Source organism: Heteronotia binoei, chromosome 15, assembly GCF_032191835.1.
Source record: "Heteronotia binoei isolate CCM8104 ecotype False Entrance Well chromosome 15, APGP_CSIRO_Hbin_v1, whole genome shotgun sequence".
Lineage (NCBI taxonomy): Eukaryota > Metazoa > Chordata > Lepidosauria > Squamata > Gekkonidae > Heteronotia > Heteronotia binoei.
In genome coordinates, this window is record NC_083237.1 from 532713 (window position 1) to 558897 (window position 26185).

General features: G+C 59.8%; 4 protein-coding genes across 5 annotated transcripts; 2 read left to right on the plus strand and 2 right to left on the minus strand.

Annotated features, from left to right (window-relative positions):
• Positions 1-943: 943 nt before the first annotated feature.
• Positions 944-10272, minus strand: PELP1 (proline, glutamate and leucine rich protein 1). Its single transcript, XM_060255439.1, has 17 exons — positions 10215-10272; positions 10007-10112; positions 9766-9915; positions 9603-9674; positions 9439-9498; positions 9179-9329; positions 8326-8455; positions 8144-8231; positions 5796-5884; positions 5581-5700; positions 5281-5431; positions 5045-5189; positions 4534-4589; positions 4086-4292; positions 3137-3994; positions 2080-2784; positions 944-1135 (listed from the first exon to the last, which is right to left on the minus strand). The coding sequence occupies exons 3-17, from the start codon at positions 9892-9894 to the stop codon at positions 1040-1042; spliced, it is 3057 nt and encodes a 1018-aa protein (XP_060111422.1). The 5' UTR covers positions 9895-9915; positions 10007-10112; positions 10215-10272; the 3' UTR covers positions 944-1039.
• Positions 10273-10660: 388 nt separating this feature from the next.
• On the plus strand, positions 10661-18408 carry ARRB2 (arrestin beta 2). Of its 2 annotated transcripts, XM_060255440.1 has the most exons (15): positions 10661-10792; positions 11473-11503; positions 12388-12448; positions 12793-12837; positions 13774-13970; positions 14256-14315; positions 14479-14546; positions 15068-15203; positions 15829-15913; positions 16266-16338; positions 16829-16966; positions 17086-17169; positions 17271-17350; positions 17447-17501; positions 17818-18408. In XM_060255440.1, exons 1-15 carry the CDS (start codon positions 10770-10772, stop codon positions 17912-17914), a joined length of 1233 nt encoding a protein of 410 aa, XP_060111423.1. In that variant the 5' UTR covers positions 10661-10769; the 3' UTR covers positions 17915-18408. The 2 variants fall into 2 exon arrangements, with proteins under 2 accessions (XP_060111423.1, XP_060111424.1); XM_060255441.1 differs by lacking the exon at positions 17086-17169 and having other exon boundaries at positions 10687-10792.
• A 43-nt stretch (positions 18409-18451) lies between these two features.
• Positions 18452-24619, minus strand: LOC132583782 (autophagy-related protein 16-1-like). Its single transcript, XM_060255442.1, has 9 exons — positions 24505-24619; positions 24338-24395; positions 24207-24249; positions 23177-23250; positions 22851-23081; positions 21374-21436; positions 20476-20542; positions 20048-20126; positions 18452-18714 (listed from the first exon to the last, which is right to left on the minus strand). The coding sequence occupies exons 1-9, from the start codon at positions 24593-24595 to the stop codon at positions 18701-18703; spliced, it is 720 nt and encodes a 239-aa protein (XP_060111425.1). The 5' UTR covers positions 24596-24619; the 3' UTR covers positions 18452-18700.
• A 110-nt stretch (positions 24620-24729) lies between these two features.
• Positions 24730-25342, plus strand: MED11 (mediator complex subunit 11). Its single transcript, XM_060256467.1, has 3 exons — positions 24730-24900; positions 24981-25111; positions 25184-25342. Exons 1-3 carry the CDS (start codon positions 24762-24764, stop codon positions 25340-25342), a joined length of 429 nt encoding a protein of 142 aa, XP_060112450.1. The 5' UTR covers positions 24730-24761.
• The last annotated feature ends 843 nt before the right edge of the window (positions 25343-26185 follow it).

Sequence of the window (26185 nt, forward strand, 5' to 3'; positions counted from 1 at the left end):
TGACTTTTTCGGATAGTGAAGGGCAGGGTAGAAGTCCAATCTCCACCTAGAAGGTGCTGCCAGGGCTAAGGTAGCCAACCTCCAGGTGGAGCGTGAAGATCTCCTGGGATCACAACTGAACCCCAGACAACAGATCTCTCACCCTGGAGGAAATAACTGCTTTGGAGGGTGGACTCTATGGCATTCTATTCAGTTGAGGCCTCTCTCCTAATTCTGGCTCCCCGAATTCTGGCTTCCTCAGACTCCACCACAAAATCTCCAGAAATTTCCCACCAACCTGGAGCTGGCAATCCTAGTCAACTGGCCCCAATGAGTTCTCCCTCAAAGGCCAAAGCAGGCCTGGAAAGGGCCTCCTCCCGCCATCTTTTACTGACAGAACCAAGCTTTGAATACTATGGTTGCCTAACAACAGCCACTGAGGAAATATGGAGGACCTGGCAAGACAGGCCAATAAGACATAAAGGCAACTTTCCCAGTGGCCCAATCCTCATCTGTCCTGAGGCTGGAGGGTGGGGTTACACTCCATGGAGACTGAGCCACACGCAGCTCAACCAATGGGAGGATAGGTGAGTCATCACCAAGGCAGCTTACTTTTTATATCGATATAGGATGATTTATAAAAGTGTGCATGAATACCTTGATCTTTAAGGCGCCATGGATTCAAACTTTGTTCTGTCACTCATGTTGCAATTCCAATTCCCTCGTTTCTTGTGGATCAGTCCAGTTATAAAGCATATCCCTGCCCCATGCAATGGGTATTGAGAAAGCACTGTAAATTGGGGACTAATGCAAGGATATGGGATTGTCTTTGGGGCCCCTGCCCCACTTCCTCCTCTCCACCCATCTCACCGCAAGCAAGCTGCTGTGCCTCCTCCACACACAAACCCCCGGTAGCCTATCAGAGCAGCTTCTTCACACAAAACCTCATCCATGAACCAAGACATCAAACCCAGAAAGTTTATTGGACTTTTCCATTCATACAAAACACACGACCCAGCCCCTCCCCCCCCCCATGACGCCGCTCCTTCTCTCCTGGGGGTCAGGAGGTGGCCTCCTCCTCCGGCCCCTTCTCCTCATCCGGGGGGCAGTCCACGAAGTCTGCCAACATGGCTTCTGTCTCATCGGGTGGCGTTGCCTGGGCAGGAGAGGATGAGCAGAGAAATCAGGGGGCTGCATTCCCTGCGGGACAAAAAGCCCCCAACATCCCGTTGCCAACCACGGGGAGGGGCCGCGACGGCCCAAGGGCACAGCATCTCCTGGGCATGGACAACAGCACAGGGTTAGCCCCAAGCAGCCCCTCCAGTTAAAAGGGTCAAGACATACGTGGTGTGGGGGCAGGGGGTAAGACCTCCACTTGAACCCTGGAGAGCCACTGCCAGGCTAAGTAGACAGCACTGACCTTGGCAGAACAGGCATTCAATTCCGGATAAGGCAACCTCACAAGCAGGGCCTGAGGGAACAGCGCTGCCTGTAATTGCCACTTAACGGTGGTATACTACCTCTGAACATGGGGGTTCTGCTTAGCTCTCACATTCTCTCCTCTTCCTTGAGCACCAACGCTAAAGACAACACACCTTCCAGTGGCAAAAGCCACATTAACTGAAGGTTCTAGAAAATCCTCCTCCTTCCTCTGCTGCCCCTCCCCTTCACACTGGCTCCTTGGTGCAGAGGGAGGGGCTCTCTTTGCACTTTCTCCCTCTCCTACTTTGAGGAGGTTGCCCTGGCCATGCCCGGATCCGCCAATCGCCCTCTGCAGTCTGGCAAGTGCTCCGTGTCCCCCTACCCACCACCAGCACCAAGATCTGGGGCTTCTTTTCCCAAGAAATGGGGCTCCTTGCTTCACACTGTGCTGACTGCGGGGGAGGGGAGGGCTTCTTGTGCAGACGAAAAGCGTCTCAACCCAACTGCAAGTGGACTGGGCCCAGTGGCAGAGCCTCTGCTAGGAATAGAGAAGGTCCCTAGTTCGGTCCCAGGCATTTCCAGCGAGAAAAGGACAAGGCAGCAGGTTTCTGCACGCTTTCAGCTCTGACCTGCCTGCTGCTTCCCGACCTCCCCTCCCCTCCCTTCCCCCCACCTCACCTCCTCCTTCACCTCCACAACCTCCTCCTCCGGCGGTGGGGGGGGCTTCTCCGAGGATGGCTCCCCAACCTCTGCGAGGTGGCCTCCAGGGGGCACGGCCTTCTTCTCCTCTTCCTCCACTGGGGGGGCCCCAGGAGAAGCAGTTGCAGGGGCTGCCCCACCCGGAGGACCCTCCAGCTCCCCACGGGGCTTCTCCTCCTGGCCCTCAGGGGCAGCGTCCGGTCTGGAGGGCAGCGGAGGGGCCGAGGGGCCCGGAAGCAGGAGGGGTGGCCCTGGCAGGACTTTGGCAGGGGGCGAGGAGGCAGGCTCCTCTGCCTTCATCATCAGGAGGTCCTCCTCCTCCTCCGGGGGGTGGAAGGCCTCCTCCTCCTCCACCTCCATGAGAAGCCCCGCCCCTTCCTCTTCCTCCCCCACCAGCTTGGGGGGCGCCTCCTTCCCAGGCAGCAGCTCAGGAGGCTGCTCCTCACTCCGGGGGGGCAAGGGGGGTGGCAGCCCATCCTCTTCCTCTTCTGTCAGGCCTTCCTCCTCTTCCTCCTCCTCCTTTTCGTCTTCTGTCATCCCTTCCTCTTCCTCCTCATCGAACTCCTCCTCCTCCTCTTCGCCCAGCTCCTCCAGCTCTTCCTCATCCAGCTCTCCCTCCTCCTCCTCCTCATCCAGCTCCCCTTCAAACTCTTCCTCTTCCTCCTCCTCGTCAAATTCTTCTTCCTGGCAAGCCACCGAGAGGAAGAGGTGGTCATCCCCTGGGAAGGCTCTCCGGCTGCCAATCTGAGGGGCAGAAAGAGCACCCCCACCCCCCTCCCCAAAAGCTCAGACGGGACTTGCTGAAGGGAGAGGCTCCGTGCTCCTTGGACAGGCAACCAGGCTCCTGAAAGACCGGCACCGTTTTCGCCCTAGAAAAAGCCTCCGTGGATGAGAGGCCGAATTCTGCAGGCACCAGTGAAGGCCGCATGAGCAGCCTCTGCAGGAAGAAAACTGCGCACACCTCTCAAGTTTTGGAGAGATCTCAGGGCAGGGCCCGCCTCCAAAGAGCGGCGTTGGGCCACCCCTGCACACTCACCTCTTCCTCCTCGTCAAAATACTCCTCGTCCTCGGGGAAATCTTCCTCGTCGTCTTCCTCCTCCTCGTCTTCCTCATCTTCCTCGCTGCTGTTGATGTTGATGACGGTGGGGGTGTCCTCCTCCTCCTCCACCAGGGCGGGCAGGGAGGCTTCGCTTGCCATGGGAGGGGCGGGGGAAGGGGGCAGCACCAGCGGAGCTGCCGAGGGAGGGAGCGGGGGGCCGAGGGGGAGGGGCTCCGCCAGGGCTTCCTCCTGGGCTGGCCCAGGGGGAGAAGAGGGGGGCACCGGCGGGGGAGGGGCTGCCGGAGGCAAGGGCAGGGGCACGGCTGGGGCGGGGGCTGGCACTGTCACCACCGCCCCACTCATGTGATTGGCCGTCTTTCCCAGCAGCCCCTTGGGCACGATGACCACACTGTCATCGGAGTCGCTCTCCAGGGAGAGTTCCACGTCCTCCTCTTCCTCCTTGTCATAGTGGATGAAGATCGGGCGCCGCATCTTGGCTCCCGCCGCCAAGGCCGCCGCTTCTGCCGTGCCAGGAGATGCCGGGAGGGTGGGCTCCTCGGGGGTCAGGCGGGGGGGCAGCTGGCCCAAGCTCAGGTTGGGCAGAGGCAGCCCCAGGGAATTGGCCGGGGGGCCCACGGAGGGGGGCGCAGAAGGGGAGGCGGGCGGGGGGAGGCGGGCGGCAGGGAAGGGGAGAGGGGGGGTGGGGCGGAAGGGGGAGGCCATGGCGGGCGAGGAGATCTCGGAGGAGCCGGGGGGTGGGCCAGAAGGCCCCGCCAGCGGGAGCTGCAGAGACGGCACCCGCGGATGGAGCAGGGCGTTGCAGGTCACCAGAGCCTCCGCACAGAAAGAGGAGACCTGCGGAGAGAGGAGCGCAGCTCAGAAGGTGCAACTGGGCCAGCCACGGAGGCCTTGGTCCCTGGCCTGGGAAGGGGGACGTGGCCCTCACCTGGAGGCTGGCATCTGCACGGCCCTGCCGCAGGAGCCCGAGAGCGCAGTGCAGAGGTGGCGGGCAGGAGGGGGCCGGCGACAACACCAAGGCCAAGAGCAGGCGGTAGAGTTCCTGTCGGCAGCCGGCCCTGGAGTAGGGGGAGCCGGGGAGGGGGTCGGCCTGGCTCAGGCGAATCAGCAGGGGGATCACCAGCTCTTGCAGCCTCTGGCAGACAGACAGCGACAGGGCGGGAGGTCAAGAGGGTCAACACCCAGCCCCTTCACGGGGGGGGAGGAAGGAGGGGCTGCCTGCCCACCCCCCCTTGGGGCCTCTTTGCTCAGCCTCTGAGCACGTGCAGAGTTGCGTCTCGCCCAGTCAGCCAAGTCCCAAGAGTAGGCCTGAGACCACCACCCCCCCTTGGGCGGGCAGGCAGGCAGGCGGTTGCCCACCCTTCTCCCCTCCTCACCTTGTGGGCCTGCTCCTTCAGGAGACTCCCGCTGAGGAGAACGATGCGGCTCAGACCTGGCAGAAGGGGGGGGGGATCTGTCAGTTTGACTCCCTGATCTTCTCCCCACCTCTGCTCAGGGCTCCCATTATGCTTCTTGGGGGGGGGGGCAGGCACAAAGCTTTGAGGGAGGGGCCTAGCAGCAGGCCTTTCCTGGAACTGGAGGCGGCAGGGAACAGGCACCCTTCACAAGCCCCCCCTTTAGCCTGAGGGCAAGACAAGGCTCATGAGTGGGGAGGGACTTACTTCTCCCTCTCCCCCCCCCCCTGCCCAGACAGCCTGCTCTCCCCTGGGTGGGTGGGGGTTTGCTCTCATGGAGCAGCAGCCTCCTCCTCCCCCGGAAGACTTCCAAGGAGAATCGTGGCCCCCTGAAGCTTCCCTGGAGGCCAATGCAGAAGAAATGGGGAAGGCCCCCCATGCCAGTTCTCAGGTGTGCCCACAGATGCCTGTGCCGGGGTCTCTCGAGGGCTACCTTGCAGGGCTGCCAGGCAGACGTCACTGTTTGCCCAGGGGTCGTGCTTGCGGTGGGCAGAGGGCCCCGGACTCCCCAGATCAGACAGCCGGGGTCTCTTGGGGGCGCTGGGCTTCCCATCAGAGCCGGAGCAGCCCTCTCGCAGCTGCGGAGGAGGAGAGAGACCGTGAGGCGACGGGCCCAGGCAGACGGGGCTCCCAAGGCCAGCAGGGGAGGGGAGGGGCGGGGAGGCTCACCTTGAGCGTCTCCGTCGGAGGACTGATGTCAGCAATCAAGTGGCCCAGAAGGGCCTCGCTGTGTGGCCGCTGCCCCTGCAGGACCCCAGACGCTGCTCCAGCCACCTGTACCCAGAGATCCAGCACCTGGTACAGGCGCGTCCGCACTGCGCTGAGGACCAAGGGACAGGGCAGGGTGACTTCCCCTCTGGCAAGCCAGCAGCACAAGCAGCCCACTTAACCCCCCCCCCCCCGCCAGCACCACAGCAGGTCTGCCAGCCTCTTTCCAGACTGCTTTTCTCCACTGCCAGCCTCTCCTACCTGTACGGGCGCTCCTGCCCAGGGAGAAGCAGGTCCTGTTGCCCAGCACTCCAAGTGGTCAGCACCTGCGGGAAGAGGCGGCAGAGGGCCCCCCCCAAGCGCACCAGCCGAGGGCCGCACCTGCGAGGGGAAAGAGGGAGGGGCCGGGTCAGGAGGAGGCAAACATCCAGACGGAGGGGGGGGGACCCGCTCTACCCACCCTCCCCCCAACTCACGCCAGGATGAGAGCAGAGAGCACGTCCAAGATCTCCAGGTGGATCGAAGGCAGAAACAACACCCGTAATGGACCATCGCCAAACCAACCCTAGAAAATGAAGGGGAAGGACGGTGGCTCAGTGGAAGAGCATCTGCTTGGCAAGCAGGAGGTCCCAGGTTCAATCCCCGGCATCTCCAACTAAAAAGGGTCCAGGCAAGGAGGCGTGAAAAACCTCAGCTTGAGACCCTGGAGAGCCGCTGCCAGTCTGAGTAGACAAGACTAACTTTGATGGACCCAGGGGGGTCTGATTCAGTAGAAGACAGTTTGTTCATATGTTCATAAGGAGGGGGGCTTTTAAAGGCTGAATCCTGCACCATCTTCTGCTCCAGCTGCGCTCTGAGCAACGGGAGCTGCACGCTGGTGACCCCCCCCGGCAACCCCCACCCGAAAGGGCTTTTGCACCAGCCGTGCTCCATGGTGGCCTCTGGCCACGGTGCAATGGAGACCCAGCCCTGGGGTCAGGGCAGGCTGGGAGCGAAGCAGGACTTTGTGACCCCCGCCCCAGTACCCCCTCCAGATTGCTGGTGGGCCTCCAATCAGCTCTGCAGGGGATTCTGTCATGGGGAAAACCACTGCCCCCTTTCACCCCACCCTCAGGCCCCAGCAGAGCTGAAACCAGTGGCTGGTCCCCACATCCCCCCCATCACAGAAAGCAGCACCTGCGGCATGGGTGTGTGTGTGTGTGGCTGTGCTCATTTAGATCGCACCGGGAGGGGGTGGGGAATCCTGCCACGGCCTTTCCGTAACCACTCCACCTGCTCTGTGCATTGCCCCCACAGCCCCTGACTTTCCTTCCCCAGCATTCCTAGCACAAGCAGGGAGGGGAGGGACAGGCAGGCTGGCCAGCCACTCTCCCCACCCCCCATCTGTGCTGCCACTGGCTACCCTCCCCCCCCATGCCTCACGACTGGGATGGCTCTGCCTGAGACTCTGCCCCCCTGGACAGAGAGAGCTGGCAACCCCCCGCTCATCGCTTGGGTCCCTGATGCAGATCCACCCGTCGGTCTGATGGGCCCATTCTCCTCCTCCACCAGCACTGCCCTCTTCACGAGCCAGCCTGGCGCGCTGCTTCAGACTGCAGACTCCGGAGAACCAGGCTTCATTCGCCCTTCTCCAAGCCAGCTTGGTCTGAGGCCCTGGAGGGTTTTGTTGTTGCTGTTCTTTTGCCATCTTTGGGCTTGGCAATGCAAAAGAACAATGGCAGCACAATATATGGACTACAAAAATATTGTGCAAAACACACACTCTTGAGCAGTTTATACAAAATTAAGTATATTGTATTGTGTCATATAATGAACAGCCTACAAAAGTAGGCATACATTCATACAATCAGAAATTAAAGCCAAACAAGAGTCTCAAATACAGTATTTCAGGGAGGACCCCTCACAGTCTCTTGATTTTTCAAACAGAGTACTAAGACTCAATAATAAAGTTCCACAGGAGTCCCTCCATTGCTTGTTGGCTTCTGAAGGAGAAATTCTTGCCTTCACACAAACTCCGGCTTTGATTGCGTTCCGCTGCTCCTGCAGCTTCCTCGTAAGCCAACTGAAAATTCCAGCCAAGTTCTCTCTCAAACAACCATTTCAGTATCTTAATTAGCAGCTTAATTTTCCTTCAGAAGCCAACAAGCAACGGAGGGACTCCTGTGGAACTTTATTATTGAGTCTTAGTACTCTATTTGGAAAATTAAGAGACTGTGAGGGGTCCTCCCTGAAATACTGTATTTGAGACTCTTGTTTGGCTTTAATTTCTGATTGTATGAATGTATGCCTACTTTTGTAGGCTGTTCATTATATGACACAATACAATTTACTTAATTTTGTATAAACTATTCAAGAGTGTGTGTCTTGCACAATATTTTTGATATTTTTATACCTTTGGGCTTGGAGCAGAGACTGCTGGGAGGGTGTGTAGAGGGGGAGGGACTTGTGAATTTCCTGCACTGTGCAGAGGGTTGAGCTAGATGACCTTGGAGGTCCCTTCCAGCTCTATGACTCTATGCTGCCTGCAGGGCTCCTGTTCCCAGCCTCCTGGGAGGGGGACAGCTTTCGCAAGGACACTCCCTGACCTCTGCAAGATCCCCCCATTGGAGGTTAAGGCTCCAGCAACCGAGAAGCAGGACCCAGACAAGGCCAAGTGGCCCAGAAACCTCAGCCTGAGCACACGCTTATGGCCAAAGGGCACAGGAGAAACACCCTGCAGTCAGAAAAGGAGGCCAAGAGAGAGACCCTCCCCCCTCATGCACAGGACTCTTCTCTTCAGACCCTGATATCGGGGGGGAGGGGGGGAGGGGGGCTCGCTACTCACAATGTTTTTGGTGGAGACACTGAGAGCGCGACAGACAAGGTCCAGGATGTCCTGCACGGGGACTGTTACAGGCGCTGGAAAGTCATTCCTAGAACAAAAAACAAAAGCATAAGGGGAGGGAAGGGAAGGGGGCACCAAGCACAGGCCACGAAGGACTCAGTGGGAGGGGGGGGTCTCTCTACCTCAGCATCCTGCAGAGGCACCTGGCCAAGCCTGCAAACCGGAGGTTCAGGTGGAGAAGGAAGTCTGTCTGCCCCTCTTCTGGCGCCGGCAAAGGGATCTCCACCCCAGGCCCTTCGTAATGCAGAGGCTCTGGAACAAGTGGGGGGGGGGGGGGATGAGCGCAGCACTGCTTCCAGAAACCCTCCTTCCCCCCGCCCCGAACGCAGATTGGCCTCGCCTGGGGCTCTGCAAGGGGAGGGGGGCTTTATCCGAGGCGTCTCTTATTCCGCCCGCGCTTTGGGAGACAAAACAGACCTGGAGACTGAAGTCACCAGCTGAATCAGAAACTTTGTCATTATTACTATCACTATTATTTCTTGATTTGTTTTGCTTCATCGCCCCCTCCCTGCCTCAGGCCAGGCTCTGGGAAATGTAAAATACAACCACCACCACAAAAAGTACACAAAACAATATACCAACACAAGTTGACCATAACACTGCCCTGATGGTGTCTAGCCGGTGGCTGACTGTTACCAGGGAGTCCACACTCTCTTTTCGTAAATCAACTTCCCAAGGTGCCCCCTCCCTCTGCTCCAAGGGTTCAAATCCATCCCCTCCCTGGGCAAAAACAAGAGCCAGCCCACTACAGAACGCCACCCCCCCTTGGCTCTCCAGGGGTTTCCTCTTCACTGGCCAACCTGGCAGTAGGGAGCTGGGGGGAACGATGCCACGCCATGCCACCCAGGTATTGTGGCAGAGCACCCTAAAAACACCAGAGCAGCCCTGCTGGAACTGACCAGAAAGGCCCATCTCACCCGCCATCCTGTTTCCTTGCACAGAGGTGCCCCCCACTTCCTCCTGGGCAGTACGCACCTGTCTCTGCGCCCTCACAGAGAGTTCCCAGCAGGCCGTGCAGCGTGGCCAAGAGGCAGTGGAGTTGCTGCTGCCAGCATTCCGTGTACTTGAGTCCTTGTGCAAAGCCGGCCCCCAGGGAGGGCAGGAGGGCATAGCAGTCGCAGGCCAGCTGGGAGAGCAGGAAGGCATGATGAGGACACAGACCTGGCCCCCCGCCCTTGGCCCAGAATGCCCTCCTGCTCCCGCGCGTGAAAACTGTGGACAGTGAAGACGTTTACCTGCTGCAGGTGAGGCATTTCTGAATCCACACAGGCCAAGAAGAAGGCTGCCAGCTTCCCCTGACGGAGGAGGACCGGAAAGAAGTGGGTCAGTAGCTCCCTCATCTCATCTCATCCCCCTGCCCCACCCCACCCCACCCCCTGGTGAGGTGCCTGACACTTACTCGCAAGGAGCCACAAGCACGTGGATAGAACTTCATGCAAGCCTTGCTTCCTTCCAGGGCAGAGATCTGGCACTGGAGGAGAGAGAAGGGGAGGCGAGGCTGAGGAGGCCTGGGGGGAAGGGGGGGGGCGCTAAATGCGGCCATGGGGGGGGGCATCGCCTACCTCGGGCTTGAGGGCCAGCAGGGAGGTGAGGAGTCCCGGGATGTGGTTGGTGCCGATGTCCCTTGCCAGGTCGGGCAGCTGGCAGGAGTACTCGAGCAGGTCTCGCAGGACCAGGACGGCCAGCTCCATGGTGGGGGGAGGGTCCGGGGACTGCGGGCACAAGAAGCGCGGCCTGAGCAGGGAAGGGGGCCGAGCAGGCCCGCCCGCCCCGTCCAGCCCCCCATCCGGGCGGGGCGCTCACCTGCAGGACGTGCTGGAGGCTGCGCAGCCAGGCCAGGCAGTGGTGGCGGAAGGTGGGCGTGCTGCTGCGGCTCACCAGCACCGAGAGGAGGCACAGGCCCTCGAACCTGCCGCCGGCCCGGGGAGAAAGGAGGGAGGTGAGCAGAGGGGAGGGGAGGGCAGAGAAGGGCAGGGGACCGCCTCCCCCCCCCGTCCAGTCCCGCACTCACCGGCTCTTGGGGGAGCCCAGCCGCGCCGCGCACGGGCCCAGCAGCCCGCCCAGGGGGGGCGACGACGCCGACGCCTGCAGGGGGAGGGAGGAGGTGAGGCCCGGGGGGGAGGGAGGCGGAGGACCCCCACCCCCCCAGCCCCGCCCGGCTCACCTGCGCCTCCCCCCCGACGCCGCCCCCGCTGTCCCTGGCGCAGCGCACGAGGCAGGGCAGGCCCCGCGGGGGAGCCCCCGACGCCGCCTCTCCGCCGCGCACCAGCCCGGCCAGCGTCTCCAGCCCCCTCGACGCCGCCATCGCCGCCGCCATCCCGCCGCGCCTGCGCACACGCCCGGGGAGGGGAGGGGAGGGCGCGCTCTCTGCACATGCTCGCCCGCCCGCCTCCTGGCCCGGCCCCGCCCCGCCCCGCCGCTCCCCATTGGCCGCGGCCCGCCCCACGTGAGCGGGGCCCGGAGGCTCGCCATGGCTTCAGTGTGGTCCGCTCCGCCTTGCAGCCCGGACGCCGCCGCGGGGCCCCAGCAGCAGCAGCACCACTAGGCGGCCCGGCCCGGCCCGGCCATGGGGGAGAAGGCCGGCACCAGGTACCCTCGGCGCCGCCTTGCCCAGCCCGCCCGCCCGCTGGCCCGGGGCAGGGAGGGAGCCGGAGGGGCGCCGCCAGCCAGCCAGCCACCCCCCCCCCCGCCTAGGGAGTCGCCCAGGCACGGAAAGGGGAAGCGCGGCCGCCCGAGCCCCCCCAGACCCCCCCCCCTCAAAACTCTGCCCTGCTCGGAGCACTCAGCCCTGGGCCCCCCTCAGAGGGCGGGGGGGGGGGGGATCGGCGTCGTTAAGCAAAAGCCACTTCCTGAAGACGGGCATGGGCGCCACGGGGAAATGACAGCGCGGGGGGGGGGGGATCTGTGCGCGCCCTCCATCCCCACCCCCACTCCCCAAGACTGCTCAGGTGTGGACTTCTTTCCCAGCCCCCACCACCACCACCACCACCCAGCTTGCAAACAAAGGGCTTCTTCCCCCTCCAGCCAAGGAGAGGGCAGCTGCTCCCTTCCTCCGTTGCTGCGGGGACGCCCAGGCATCTGGTCCTGATGCTGTTCCCACGGCAACACAGGCTGTTGATCCCTGCGATGCAGCTCAGACTGTCCCCAGGCCCCAACTCACTGGGGAGGAACGGATCTCATAAGGAGCCAGGGTTAGCCCCCGTTGTTTGGCAGAGGGGGGGGGTTGCATCTTTCTGACTGGGCTTGTTCTCCATCTCCCCCCCCCCCAGGGTCTTCAAGAAATCCAGCCCCAACTGCAAGGTAAGAGCCACCCCCCTTCCCCTCCACTTCTGCCCCAGCAGGCATGCCATCCTTCTGGCCCCTCTCTGAGATCTGCAGTGACACAAACAGTTTCTGTGGCCCGTCCCCACTTGTGGGTTTCCTGTCAGTGTTCCTCCCCGCCCCCACTTCCTTCCTCCCTCCCAGAGCAGCTTGCATGGCAGCGGCAGGAATTGGCAGCAGCAGCAGGCCAGGGCCTTCCATCGCCTCCCCCCACCTCAAAGCTTGCCTGGGGTAGGGGGCACAATGTAGCCACCCTGTCCTGCATGAGCACGCAAGGCTGCTGGGCTCCACCACAAGGTCCTGTGCACTGCCACGCACAAGAGCGTGCTGGTCTTGGTGTTGCAGAGCTGCATGCGTGGGGGTTTGGGCAGCCTTGCATGTGGAGCCCTGCAGAGCAGAGGCCCCGGAGAGGCTCGTGGGCTGTCGAAGGGCAGACCCAGGACGGCACCCCCCTCTCCTCCCGCTCCATCCTTGAGGAAGTGAAGGGCGGGTGCCAGACCCCCTCCCCCCAGCTCTTCCTCAACCAGATTGGGTTAACCCTTCCCGGGGCGACGGAGATGTTCCGTTGGCTCCCCTTGTCTCCATGGTGATGCCCATCTGCCGGATTGGCGTCCTTCCTGGGGGGGGGGGTGTTTGGAGGAGGTGACAAGGAGCAGACCGAGGCAGCTGAGGTGGGGGGTGTGCTCTTCAGGGGCATTTCAGACGGTGCAAGAGCAGCAGCGGGAAAGGGATGCAGAACGGAGCCCCTGGAATTGGACTGAGTTCAGAAGTAGATGCTGGGGAGGGGGCTCTGTGGGGGTGGGTGAGGAGTGTGGCTGTGGGTGGCGCTGGGCTGTCTATTTGCCTGTGTTCCTCCTCTCCAGCTCACTGTCTACCTGGGGAAGCGGGACTTTGTGGACCACCTGGACAGAGTTGACCCTGTTGGTGAGTGGGGTCAGGACACTGTGGAAGTGGGGCTCTGCCTTGGGACCCCCACATGACCCACCTGCCTTTGAGAGGCAGCACCCAGCCTGCAGTTGCCCTGCATCCCTGGCGGGCCCTTCCGGAGTCTTCAGAGCAATGCCTGGGAGGGGGCCCCGAGAGTGAGGGAGCTGACCGGGGGGAGGGGGGGCTCATTTCTCCTCCTCTTCCCACCTCAGCAATGATTTGCACAGGGGCAGTTTCCATTGGGCCCGGGAGAGGAGGACAACTTGCTGTGGTCTGCCCCTGTGAAGGAGGTCCTGCGATCTTCCTCTTCTCTTTGTTTCTCCCCCCCTCCCATGTTCTAGATGGGGTTGTCCTGGTGGATCCGGAATACCTCAAGGATCGGAAGGGTGAGCGTGGCGGTGGAGTGGCGTGGGGGAGAGGCAGAGAGAGAGGGGGTCTGCCTGCCTGGGGGTGGGACTCTCTTCTGTGAGGGGGCAGAGGCAGCAACGTGCTCACTGCAGATTTGGCCGAGTGGCCCCATTGCTCAGATTGCCCCACTGGCCCTCTAGGGCACTGGCCTCCTGGCAACCTTTCCCAAGCAGTTGAAGGGCCAGGAAGCCCCTGAAAGGGAGACGCTTTGGGGACCGATGCTTATGGGGAGGTGTTCTCTGAGTGGCCAGAATTCTTGCCAGGGGTCACCACTGCCCTGGGGAGAAGGGGGGGCTGTGAGGCAGTTGTTGTCCAGGCCTGGAGTCTGTCAGAACACAACTGTCGAGCATGCGGGTGGGGGGGAGAAAGGAGCCAGGATGGCTGGGGGAGGGGCCCCCCACAGAGGGAAAGGCTGGAGACAGCAGGACACCTTGAGTGCTGTTCTGCCTGTTTTACAGACTTTTCCCTCCCTGTGGGGGTCATGCTCTGTACTGCTAAATAAAAGCGCCTGGGCAGACCAGAGGCATGGCAGGAAGGGGTGGGAACAACGTGGGAATCCTCCTCCTCTCCCTGAAAAAGAATAATGTTCCCCAGTGAAGACTCCCAGGTCCCTTTTTGCCTATCAGACTTTCCCCCTTATTTTTTCTGGAAGCCTGTTGAGCTTCCCGGCAGGTGGAACCTTGGCTGCAGGTGCCTTCTTGTCATCCTGTTTCCTCTAACATTTCCCCCAGGATTTTCACTGTCAAATGGAGATTACGGGCCCTGCATTTGCAACGTCAGAGAGTTCTGCTGGCACCAATTACAGCTCCTTTCCCTTCCATTTTGCTCCATCAGCTTAGCTTGGGGGCTCTTAGAGGTACCAGGGTTTGGATGGGGTGTGTGGCATCGTTGACCTTCCCCTTTGCCCCCCGCAGTGTTCGTGACGCTGACCTGCGCCTTCCGCTATGGGCGTGAGGACCTCGATGTGCTGGGCCTCTCCTTCCGCAAGGATCTCTTCTTGGCTTCCTGGCAGGCCTTCCCGCCTGCCGAGGAAGCCCCTGAACCTCTCACCCGCTTGCAGGAACGGCTGCTGCGGAAACTGGGTGCCAATGCCTACCCCTTCAGTTTCGTTGTGAGCTCTCTTCCTCCGCCCTCCCCCATTGCTCCTTCTCCCTGGCCCTTCCTTTGATCCTCAGAGCCCCCGCCCCCCCCTGCTGCCTATCCCAAAAGCTACCAGCCCCAAGCCCCCCCCCCTCACTGACCCTTTGGCAGGGGGTGCCGGAGGAGCCTTTCCAGTCCAGACAAATTTCTTCCCTTTCCTTTGCTTCCCCCCACCCCCTTTCCCTAGAATATGATGGGGAAATCTCTTGTTAAACAGAAGGTTACGTTGCTCACTGTGTTTCCCAATCCCCTTCAGGTTCCACAGAATCTCCCGTGTTCAGTAACGCTGCAGCCGGGCCCTGAAGACACAGGAAAGGTAGGGGCCGGGGGCTCCCCAGAAATTGCTGGGGTGGGTGGGAGTGGGGGGGGGAGGATCAGCAGAATCAGTCGGGGGTTGGGCTGGGATGGGCAGGGCAGGAGTTTGGGTGATCCGAGTCGCGGGGCTCTGGATTATGATTATTCTTTTTCTTACTCTCCAGGCTTGTGGAGTAGATTTTGAGATCCGGGCTTTTTGTGCCAAAAACGTAGACGAGAAGATCCATAAAAGGTGAGCTGGTTTTATGGGGGCACTGCTGGTTTGGGAGGGGAGCGGGCCTCAGTCCAGGCCCCAACCAGACCTGGAAGACCCTCGTCCCAACACCAGATGGCCCTGGACCAAGGGGGACTTCAGGAAGCCCCAGGACCAACATCAGGAACCTTCTATTCTGTTTTTTTTTTTTTTTAAAAGGCAGCTTGTAAATATAGCAAAGTTAAAATGACAGTGTTAAAGCCAGTTAGCACACTGATGATTAATCTAAAGCATTTACACCATAAAGAAATCAGTCATACGATGAAAAACTTTGAAGCCAGTGCACGGAGCTCTTTTGAAAAAGGCGTCCAGAACCCATTCTGGGGGTGGGCCCTGCAGCCAGAGGGCCCCTATCAGAGCTGGCCCTGGTCTCTGCGGGGGGGCCTTGAGCCACATCCTTCAAGAGGGGACCACGGAGTGCCTTCCCTACTTTGAATGGTGCTTGGAGGTTCTGGGGGGGGGGGGGGATGCTGATCCTAGCACCTCTCCTCCCCCTGCAGGAATTCTGTCCGCCTCGTGATCCGCAAAGTCCAGTATGCCCCCGAGAAGCCTGGCCCCCAGCCCATGGCAGAGACCACCCGCCACTTCCTGATGTCGGACCGCTCCCTGCACCTGGAGGCCTCGCTGGACAAGGAGGTGAGTGGGGGGGGGGCAGCGGGAACAGGGGAAGTTCCCCTTGAACAACCGAGAGGGGAGGATTTGGATGGCCCCTGGAGCAGAGGGGCCTTCGGTTGGGATTTCTGCAGACATTGAGGGGGTCCTGCTGTGCTTTATTATCATTCGGGGTCGTTGTGATGTCTGCATTTAGTATTTCATTTAGTGCAATTTTCAGCCAAGTATATTTGAGGAAAGCACCCAGGAGGAGGGGGGGGTGTCCTTGCTTATTACTCTTGAGACTTCTGAGATTCAAACCTTCCAGCCAGAGCTAGGGAGAAACAGGACTGGGACAAGCGGAGGGCGAAATGTTTGGGACTGGGCGCTGCCCAATACCAGAGGGCCTACGCGGGGAGGGGGGTGGCGGGAGAGCTTGAGCTTGACATTACACAAAAAGAACTCCTGTGATGGATTGAAGGCCCAGCTGCATGTCTGGGGGCGGGGGGGGGGGGGCTTGCCTAACTCCCCTTCTGACCCCTCTCTTGGGAAACAGAACAAGGAGAGGGGGCGCCACATTGGTCTGAAGCAACAGCACATTTTGAGTCCAGTCTGGCACCTTGAAAACCAGCAAAGCTTGACCCCTCCCCCCTTTCACCTCTCCTTGCAGCTGTACTACCACGGCGAGCCAATCAGCGTCAACGTCCACGTCACCAACAATTCTAGCAAGAGCGTCAAGAAAGTGAAAGTGTCTGGTAGGAGGGGGGGCTGCTAATTTTCAGCTGATTGGTTTTCGGGGGGTGGTTTAGGAGCTGGACTGGAGAGATGGGGCCACTTTCTGTCTCCTGGTCTGTCCTGGGACAGCTTCAAAGGCAACAAGATCTAGTCCCCCTGTAAAGTTACCCCCCTCCCCACAAATAGTGCTGCAATTAGGGCTGTTGGGGGAGTCTTTCTTGGGCCTGTGCACACAAGGGTGGGGGGGGGATGTGTGTGGAAGATCTCAGGGCCAGAAGCTCCCAGACATCCACAAGGCCTCCTCTCTGCAGGGAGGAGGGGGGGGGGAGATACTCCCACAACAGAACCTTTTCTCCTGTTCTCCCCATGCAGTGCGGCAGTACGCAGACATCTGCCTCTTCAGCACAGCCCAATACAAGTGCCCAGTGGCCCAAATCGAACTCGAGTGAGTGTGCTCTACATCATGCAGCCCCCCCACCCCCAGCATCACTACAGGTTGTTTGGCAGCCAGTCCAGGGGGTGTGAGGGCCCCCCTCCCCGCCTGATGCACCGGAGGAGCTCCATTCAAGCCCAGACCAGCATCTCCTCTGGCGTCCCTTCTGCCCTCACTGGAATCCAAGGGTTGGCTCGGGTGGGGGGGGGAGGAGATACTGGGTCTCAGCTCTACTCAGGCCTTTGCTCTGCCCTAGAAGTGTGCCCCCCCCCCACCGAGTCTGATTTGGATTCTCAGTTGCATCAACATTCCCAGTTTATAGATAACTTGTAGTCCAGGTTTTGGCAAGCTCCATCTCTGCGGCGTTCTGGCAATCCTGTGGTTTTTGCACCTACAGCACCATGCTTTAAACGCCCCCCCCCCCCATCCTCCCTTGTAATTCTTTTGTGCTGGTCTGTTAACTTCCCGATCTTTTCTCCCCCCCCCCTCCCGCGGCTGGCAGTGACCAGGTGGCCGCCAGCTCCACCTTCTGCAAGGTCTACACCCTGACCCCTCTGCTCAGCAGCAACCGGGAGAAACGGGGCCTTGCCCTTGACGGGAAGCTGAAGCACGAAGACACCAACCTGGCCTCCTCCACCATGTGAGCCAGCTGGCCTGCCCTTCAGGGTGTTGGAAGGGGTGGGGGGTGACATTAGGAGCCATGGGGCAGGGCTGGCCCCACAGCCCGAGCTCCACGTGCACCCATCTCTTGCCTTGCAGCGTCAAGGAGGGGGCCAACAAGGAAGTGCTCGGCATCCTGGTCTCGTATCGCGTCAAAGTGAAGCTGGTGGTGTCCCGGGGCGGGTAGGTGTGGGGGGAGGGGGCACGGCACCCCTCACCCTTTGCCCTCCACTCCCATGGGAGCGCCTGCTCATTGCCTCCCCCCAATCTTCCTGCCTGAACAGGGACGTGTCCGTGGAGCTGCCCTTTGTACTCATGCACCCCAAGCCTCCGGACCAGCCACCCCTTTTGCAACCCCAGACAGGTAAGTGTCCACTGGCCCCCCACCCGATGAGAATGCTGGGAGGAGGATCTCCCTATAGGAGGGGGTGACTCATTTCCTCATGCTTCTCCCCCACAGCTGTCCAAGAAACAGACGCTCCGATTGACACCAACCTTATTGAGTTTGAAACCAAGTAAGAGAGGGCAGAGTTTACTGCTGGGGATATTGCCTGTGGGGGGACGCAGCACTGGTTGCAGGCCTAGATTGGGAGGGGCCCATTTGGAGAGAGCAATGTTGTGGCTCCCCTCTTCCCTTTTTTTGTTACTGTGCCTTGTACTTCGTTATGGTGGGGTCTGCGCATTTTGGCCCCACTGGTCACTCTGGCAAGAGCTGTGAATGCCTGGCTCTGTGGCAAAGCCTCTTGGGGAAGGGCAGCCGAAAGGGGCCACAGCACAGCCATGAAGGTGCAGGAAAACCTCCTTACCCTGCCCCTCTCCCTACCCCCCCAGCTACGGGCAGGATGAGGACATCGTTTTTGAGGACTTTGCTCGCCTGCGCTTGAAGGGCCTGAAGGACGACAAGGAAGATGATGACCATTTCTGCTAGGGAACTGGCTTCCCCTGCCTGGGGATGGATGGAGGCAGGGAGGACGCCGGCCCCCTCCCATGAATGTTTCTTTATCCCCCCTCCCACTTTGTGTCTTTTGTGCTGTATGGTGGTGGGGGGGAGACTTTTAATGTGACTTATTGGGGGGCAGTTTCGTGTTCAGCTTCTCCCTCCCCCTGCTGCTGTTTTCCAAATGGATTTTAATGTTTAAGGACATTCTCTCTCCCTGCCCCCCCATGCACTGGAGTCCTTCTTGGGCATTATCTTCTGTCCTGCCTCTCCCTGCCCCTGTGGATAGTTTATTGGAGCTGCACCCAGTCGGGGCTAGTGCGTGCCTGTCTCTCCCTTCCCTGGGGCTCTGCCAGTGCCATATGCCCCCAGGAGGAGGAGTTCTGTGCCAGCTGCAGCCAGCCCCTCCCCTTGTTTATCAGGTTGGCACAGGTGGCTGCCGTGTCTGTGCAAAGGAGAACAGAATAAAATGAAGCAATTCTTCACTTGCCTGCAGCTTCCATTTCTCAAGGGATCACACACACCCTGCAGGCTGCACATGTTTATTTGGTGCCTTTCCCCCCCTTCCAAGTAACCCCCAAAACAGAACGCTGCAACATCCCTGAAGTCTCTGCCCTGCTGCTGCAGCAGTCCTCAAAGCTCAGCAGCACAGGCAGCAGCTGCCTGGCCACAAGCCCTCTGGGCTAGTTCTTCCAGAAGGTGACAGGCCCAGCTCTCCCCTAGGTATGCCCAGCGGCGGCCCAAGACAATCCCCTTCCAGTCCAGAAGGAGCCTCCTTCACACGTCAGTACCTGCAACAGACAGAATCATGAAGCTGGAAGGAACCACAGAGGCCATCCAGTCCAACCCAGCGTAGACCGTAGAGCATCCGTGACCGGGATTCATCCAGCTGCTGCTTACACTGCCAGTGAGAGGGAGCTGAACAGCTGCTTCCACTGCTGAAAAAGTTTTTCCTGCTCTCCAGCCGGTCCCTTCCAACCCTTCATTTAAACCCAGGATTGCAAGTCCTCTCCTGCCAACAGGAAGAGCTCCCTGCCCTCTGCTAAGGGGCAGCCCTTTAGAGAGCCATCCTGTTCCCCTCCCCCCCCCCCCCCGGCCACCTCCTCTTCTTCAGACTGAACAGCCCAAGTCCCCCAGCTTCTCCTCCTAGGGCTTCCTGGTCTCCAGGACCCTGAGCATCCTTGGTGCTCTCCTCTGCACTTGACCATTCTGTCCACATCCTTCTTGAAATGAGGCCTCCAGATCTGCACCCAAGACTCCAGGTGTGGCCTGACCAATGCAGTGTGCAGCAAGACTTTGACATCTTGTGATCTGGAAGTTGTGCCTCTGTTGATACACCCCAAGATGGCATTAGCCTTTGTTGACACGCTGCACTGGCTGCTGCTATTTTACTGTGCCCCTTTACCCTGACATCTGATCTGCACACATAAGAACATAAGAGAAGCCATGTTGGATCAGTCCAACACTGTGTCACACAGTGGCCAAAAAAAGGAGGTTCACAAGTGGGGCTAAAAGTCTTTCCATTTTGCCTCGCCCCCGCCGCAAGCACCAAGAAGACAGACCATCCCTGCCCCGGACAGAGAACTCCCATCAATACCCTGTGGCTAACAGTCACGGATGGACCTCTGCTCCATATTTTTATCCAATCCCCTCTTAAAGCTGGCTATGCTTGTAGCCGCCACCACCTCCTGTGGCAGTGAATTCCACATGTTAATCACCCTTTGGGTGAAGAAGGACTTCCTTTAATCCGTTCTAACCCGACTGCTCAGCAATTTCATCGAATGCCCACGAGTTCTTGTATTGTGAGAAAAGGAGAAAAGTACATACTTCTTTCTCTACTTTCTCCATCCCATGCATAACCTTGTAAACCTCTCTCATGTCACCCCGCAGTTGACGTTTCTCCAAGCTAAAGAGTCCCAAGTGTTTTAATCTTTCTTCATAGGGAAAGTGTTCTGAACCTTTAATCATTCTAGTTGCCCTTTTCTGCCCTTTTTCCAACGCTATATCGTTTTTGAGATGCGGTGACCACACACTGCTACCTAAAAGCGTATCCCCCCTCCAGTCAGTTACCCCAAGAAGCAAAACCTCTGAGCATGTACGGAATGATTTGCCGTAGCCTCTCACCTGTGCTGCTGGGGGGACTCCTGACCCATCCCGCAGGGGAAGACATGTTTGGGGGGATGGCCTGCCCCATGGTTACAGCCTAGGCCACAAAAAAACAAAACAATGGTAAACCCACAGGCCATTCTGCTGGGTCCCGTTGCCAGCCCAGTCTTCTTTCTGCCAGCCACAGCAGCTCAAAAGCAAGCCCCATGGCAGTCAGTAGGAGCAACGGGAAAGGCTGCCCATGGCCAGCTCTCCCCTGACCCCCTCTCAGGGACGGAAGAGACCCGACTGCTGCTCCTTTTCCCTGGTGCGGCAGTTGCGATCAGCCCCACTGAATTCACCACCCCTTGCCCCAAGTCCCTTTATGTCCCAGACCCCCTCCCCCCCAGGGGGGAATCCTCTTGGGCCTCCTGCCCAGGACAGCCACAAGAGCCCCCCCGGCATACCCTCCTTTCAGGCTCCTCCCAAGATGCACTGCTGCTGGCTTCTCTGGCTGGCATTGTGTGGCCCATCCTGGAGAGTCCAAAAGGAAAGAGAAACCAGGTTTGGGTGCAGAGCCAGCTAGTCTCTTTACGGCTTTGAGAGGCCCAGATATTTGCATCTGCTGCTGAAAAGTTCCCCCTGCCCTGTGTAGCCCAGGCAAGCTCCATCTTGGAAGCTAAGCGGGATCAAGTGTGCTTACTACTCGAATGGGAAACTGTCCTTGAAATACCCAGTCAGGAGGCATGGGCAGGCTTATTCAGCCACCTCCCTGAATATCCTTCAGGCCCCCAGTAGGGGTCAGTCACCAGTCACAACGTCCAGGTGCAGACACATAAATGCATACACGTGAAAAATACCCCCCTCAAAAAAGACATCACCCGTCCTGTGGGCTGTGTTCAAAATCACAGAGCAGAAACCTGCTGAGCGCTGCCTGTGCCAGGCTGATTCTGGGAATTAGGCAGATCGTGAGAGGGAAGGCAGGAAGCCTTGCATCAGGCCTTAGTTCTCGTGACCTTCCTTACACAACCAGGGAAATGCTGTTTACCACTTTGGGGACAGTCAGCAATTTTTCTCCAGGCTAGTTTGACCAGAGTTCCTGGAAGGGGTTTTTTTGTGGGCGAAGAGCAGGGATCATTGGGAGTGTGGGGGGAGGGATTTTGGGTTTCCTGCATTGTGCAGGTTGGACTACATAGCCCTAGGGACCCTTTCAATTCTATAATTCTATGATCGTTAGAGAGCAGAGCTGCTCTCTACAACAGCCCTCCCCCCAAAAAACCCTTGCGAGCAAAAACGTCAATGCCACTCAGCCGCTGTAGTTGGAAAGAGGAAGCGGGGGGGGGGGGGTGGAAAGACAGCACTTACTGCAGGGCTCCTGCTCTCACTCTCTGCAACTTCTCCCGGAGGCGCCTCACCTTCCGCTGATACCTAGAGAGAGCCAGCAGGGGGAGATCAGACCCACTTCCTTATTCACTCAGCAAGTTCTTTCAAGTAAGCATCAGGAAGAACTTCCTGCCAGTTAGAGCCGTTCCTCAGTGGAACAGGCTTCCTCCTCGGAAGGTGGTGGACTCTCCTTCTTTGGAGGTTTTTCAGCAGAGACTAGAGGGCCATCTGACAGCAATGAGGATCCTGTGAACTTCAGCAAACCATGAGAAGGAGGGCAGAGGGAGGTCCTTGTGATTTTCCTGCATTATGCAAGGGGTTGGACTACATAGCCCTGGAGGTCTCTTCCAATTCTGTGATTCTATAAGCCCAAATGAAGTAGAAAAAGGAACCAACATGTACAATAACCACCACAATAGGCTACAGTACTACTTGCTGGAGAACCTATCTTTTCAGCTGTTCTAACCCCTTTGTCAAAAAGTCCTCCTCAGCATTTGTTTTGTAGATGGCAGAAGTATTTGTGGTCTCCTCGGGCAGGCTGTTCAACCAAGCAGGTGCCCCTGCAGAGAATGACCGATTGGAGGCCATCGTCCTCCTGCAAAGGCTGTGTGGGTGAGCAAGACAGTCCCGCAGGCACGAGGGCCCACGGGCAAGGAATTCTTGCAACGTGACAGCCACTGTCCTGAACTGAAGCCAGGAACTGGCCTGGAGCCAATGGAGTGTGTCTGTAGAATGGGTGTAGTCGTGGAAGAGGGCACTTCCTGAGGTTTCTTTTTCTCTCTGTTACTCTAACCTATGGGTTGTGAATTGAATCTGTCAGACGCGGCTGATAATAAGAACAAGAAAGAAAAAAAACCAAGCCAAAGACATCAAGGACACACCACATTAAGGAGAGTGTCCTTTTACCGGCTGCTGAACAAGAAATTTAGCTAGAAGAAAGTTTTCTAATCTAGAAGCTATTGTAACTAATAATACCTGGAGAAAATTCATTCCACTGTTGCTTACAGGGGTTGAATCCATTTCTCTCAAGCCTCAATATGCCCTGCACATTCCATCAGAAGATGGGTCACAGTTTCTATCTCACCCACACCATAACCGCAGTATCTATCTGGGAATGGTATCCCTAAGATACGTCCTTCAGAAACTGCAGATGATAGTGCATTTAATCTTACAAACGTAACTGCTCATTGTACCTTGAAATTGCGAGAATTAACAGATATTTTGGTATTGCAAAAAGCTGTGGGATACCCATCTAAGGAAGAAAGGAACATGTCCAGCTTGACAGATGATACTACTATTACCAACCTCCTCCATAACCTGCCACTTAATAATCAAGTACTCGGTGGCTTTGATCAGTCTACTAATTACACCAAGCGCCCTTCAAGCAGCAGACTTAATACTTTGAGGCATCAAGGTGGGGAGGGGAGAGAAACAGCAAGAAGCCCTGCCCCCATCTTACTTTTCTTCTTGCTCCAAGGCCCAGTTGAGCCGCTCAGCCTCCAGGGCCTTCTCTCTCACCCAGCGGGCCTCCAGCTCCTGCCGCTGTTGCTGGGCTCTGTGCAGCAGACCCCGCACGCAATCCAGCTCCCCACGCAGCCCCTCGGCCTCCTGGGAGAGCTCCCAGGCCTGGCACTGCAGCCCTTGGTGCTGGTGTCGAAGAGCTGCCAAGTCCTGCGCGAGGCGCTGCGTCCTGGAAGGGCAGCCTGGAGTGAGAAGCCCCTCCTTTTTCTGGGTCCCTGCTGCACAGGGCAAGAGCTCCCACCCCACTCCCTGGCCTTCTCCCACCTGGCCTGCTGCTCCCGGCTCTCCCCTTCAGTCCTTCCCAGGGTCTCAGTGAGGAAGGCCAGGCGCTGGTGCAGCTGCAGAGGAGAGAAGAGCAGGGAGGTGAGAGAGAAGGAGAAGATGATATTGGATTTATAGCCCGCCCTCCACTCCAAATCTCAAAGTCTCAAAGCAACTCACAATCTCCTTTCCCTTCCTCCCCCACAACAGACACCCTGTGAGGTAGATGAAGATACTGGATTTATATCCCGCCCTCCACTTCGGAGAGTCTCAGAGCGGCTCACAATCTCCTTTCCCTTCCTCCCCCACAACAGACACGCTGTGAGGTGGGTGGGCTGAGAGGCTCTCCCAGAAGCTGCCGTTTCAAGGACAGAGTCTCAGAGCAGCCTACAATCTCCTTTACCTTCCTCCCCCACAACAGACACCCTGTGAGGTTGGTGGGGCTAAGAGGGCTCGCTCAGAAGCTGCCCTTTCAAGGACAGAGTCTCAGAGCGGCCTACAATCTCCTTTCCCTTCCTCCCCCACAACAGATCCCTGTGAGGCGGGTGGGGCTGAGAGAACTCTGACAGCAGCTTCCCTTTCAAGGACAGATCTGCAAGAGCTCTGGCTGACGCAAGGCCATTCCAGCAGCTGCAGGTGGAGGAGTGGGGAATCAAACCCGGTTCTCCCAGATAAGAGAGCTATGGCTGACCCAAGGCCATGCCAGCAGGTGCAAGTGGAGGAGAGGGGAATCAAACCCGGTTCTCCCAGATAAAAGAGCTATGGCTGACCCAAGGCCATTCCAGCAGCTGCAGGTGGAGGAGTGGGGAATCAAACCCGGTTCTCCCAGATAAGAGTCCGCGTACTTCACCACCACACCAACCTGGCTCTCCTCAGCCCCGTCCACCCACCCCAGCAGCCAGCCAGCCCTCCCTCCCGCAGGGGCCATCCCCTGGGCACGAGGCCTTTGGCAGGGGACCACCTCCCTGCCGGCCCTGCGCTCCAGAGGTAGACTGCCTCAGGCTGGGGAGGCTCCCCCGCAGGGCGGACTCACCTCCTGCCGCTCCCGGCGCAGCTCCAGCACCTCCAGCCCCTGCCTGCGGGGGGGGGGGGAGAGGAGAGGTCATGAGTGGAGTGGGGAGGGGAGGGGAGGGGAGCCCCTCCCTCCCCCTCCTCCCCCCTTACTCGGTTCCAGCGGCGGCGCCGCGCAGCAGCGTCTCCAGGCGGTCCTGCAGCTTCTCATCTGGAGGGGAGGGGAGCAGAGGGGGGCGAGGAGTCCGGGGGAGAAAGGGATGGCAGCCGCCCCCTCCCTCCCTCCTCCACCCACCGCCGCCCCCCCGGGGGCCACTCACGCCTCTCCAGCAGGCCCCGCAGCCGCCCCTCGCGGCCCTCGCGCCTCTCCAGCGCCTCCAGCACGTGCTCCCGCCACGCCGCGCGCCGCATCCCTGCACGTGACCGCGCGCAAAGGCTGACGGGACTCGTAGGCCCCGGGCGTCTTTTGAAGACTCTGACGCATGCGCGCGAGGGAGAACGCCTCCGGGTGCCGTGGCGCGCATGCGTCGTGCGGGGAGGCCGGAAGGGGCGCGACGGCGGTCGGCGAGGGCCAAGCATGGCGTCGGGCTCGTCGGGAGGCGGCGGCGGGGCGTCAGGGGCGGCGGGGGGCGCGTACAGCCTGGGCCTGGCCAACGAGCGGCTGCGGCTGCTGGAGGAGCTGGAGCGGGAGATCGGGGCGGCGCTGCAGTGCGCAGGTGGGCGGGGCCTCCCGGGGGCGGGGCGGGAGGGCGGGGCCAGGCCGGTGACGTCACGCTCCCTGCCCCTCCCCCTGCAGGGACGGTGATCCTGGAGCTGTCCAAGGAGAAGCCCAACGAGCGGCTGCTGGACCGGCAGGCGGGGCAGTTCGCCGCCTCCGTGCAGAAGGTGGAGGCAGAGCTCTCCGCGCAGATCCGCTACCTGGCACAGGTAAGGCCCTTCCGGGGATCGGCTGCATGGCCTCCAGGGTGCCCCCTGTGACCCTCCTCTCCCCTCCCGCAGGTGGCCACCGGGCAGCCCCACGAGGGCTCCAGCTACTCCGCCCGCAAGGACTGCCAGATGGCCCTCAACCGCGTGGACTACGCCCGCCTCAAGCTGGGGGACCTCTGCCGCGCCTGCGAGCCTCTCCTCCTGCCCGCCGAGCACCACCAGCAGCCCTGAAGGAGCAGCCGCACCGGGGACCCCCCCCAACACAAAGGCCACAGGCCTCCACCAGGTGGCCCTCAACCGCGTGGACTACGCCTGCCTTGAGCTGGGGGACCTCTGCCCCTCCTGCCCCCCAAGCACCACCAGCAGCCCTGAAGGAGCAGCCGCACCGGGGACCCCCCCCCCCCAACACACAGGCCACAGGCCTCCACCAGGTGGCCCTCAACCACGTGGACTACGTCTGCCTTGAGCTGGGGGACCTGACACGCCTGCGAGCCCCCCCTCCTGCCCCCCAAGCACCACCAGCAGCCCTGAAGGAGCAGCAGCACCGGGGACCCCCCCCCCAACACAAAGGCCACAGGCCTCCACCAGGTGGCCCTCCACCACGTGGACTACGCCTGCCTTGAGCTGGGGGACCTCTGCCCCCCAAGCACCACCAGCAGCCCTGAAGGAGCAGCCGCACCGGGGACCCCCCCCCCAACACAAAGGCCACAGGTCGCCACCAGGCAGCCCCACGAGAGCTCCAGCAAGGACTGCCAGGTGGCCCTCAACCACGTGCGGTACACCTGCCTCAAGCTGGGGAACCTCTGCCGCGCCTGCGAGCCCCCCCTCCTGCCCTCCGAGCACCAGCAGCAGCCCTGAAGGAGCAGCCGGACCGGGGGACCCCCACACACACACACACACACACCTGGCCAGCTGCAGGCTTCATGGAGCTGCACCCCTGGCCAGCAGCCATGCCTTGCAAAGGCACCAGGGCGGAGGAGGCATGCGGCTGGCTGTGCAGTTCTGGAGGCACTGCCCTGTGGAACCCCCCATGCGTTCTCTGCTGGGCAATGTGTGCAGCACAGCCTTAGCTGG

Coding starts and splice junctions, on each gene's coding strand:
- LOC132583782 (XM_060255442.1), bottom strand. CDS start 24,595: ATGCGGCGCGCGGCGTGGCGGGAGCACGTGCTGGAGGCGCTGGAGAGG. Junction 24,396..24,504: donor GCGGGGCCTGCTGGAGAGGC/GTGAGTGGCCCC, acceptor CCTCCCCTCCAG/ATGAGAAGCTGCAGGACCGC. Junction 21,437..22,850: donor GCCTTGGAGCAAGAAGAAAA/GTAAGATGGGGG, acceptor GGCTCTCTCTAG/GTATCAGCGGAAGGTGAGGC.
- PELP1 (XM_060255439.1), bottom strand. CDS start 9,894: ATGGAGCTGGCCGTCCTGGTCCTGCGAGACCTGCTCGAGTACTCCTGC. Junction 4,293..4,533: donor TGAAGGAGCAGGCCCACAAG/GTGAGGAGGGGA, acceptor TCTGTCTGCCAG/AGGCTGCAAGAGCTGGTGAT. Junction 3,995..4,085: donor GTGCAGATGCCAGCCTCCAG/GTGAGGGCCACG, acceptor CTCTCTCCGCAG/GTCTCCTCTTTCTGTGCGGA.
- ARRB2 (XM_060255440.1), top strand. CDS start 10,770: ATGGGGGAGAAGGCCGGCACCAG. Junction 12,838..13,773: donor ATACCTCAAGGATCGGAAGG/GTGAGCGTGGCG, acceptor TGCCCCCCGCAG/TGTTCGTGACGCTGACCTGC. Junction 17,351..17,446: donor CCTTTTGCAACCCCAGACAG/GTAAGTGTCCAC, acceptor TCTCCCCCACAG/CTGTCCAAGAAACAGACGCT.
- MED11 (XM_060256467.1), top strand. CDS start 24,762: ATGGCGTCGGGCTCGTCGGGAGGCGGCGGCGGGGCGTCAGGGGCGGCG. Junction 24,901..24,980: donor GGCGGCGCTGCAGTGCGCAG/GTGGGCGGGGCC, acceptor CTCCCCCTGCAG/GGACGGTGATCCTGGAGCTG. Junction 25,112..25,183: donor AGATCCGCTACCTGGCACAG/GTAAGGCCCTTC, acceptor CCCCTCCCGCAG/GTGGCCACCGGGCAGCCCCA.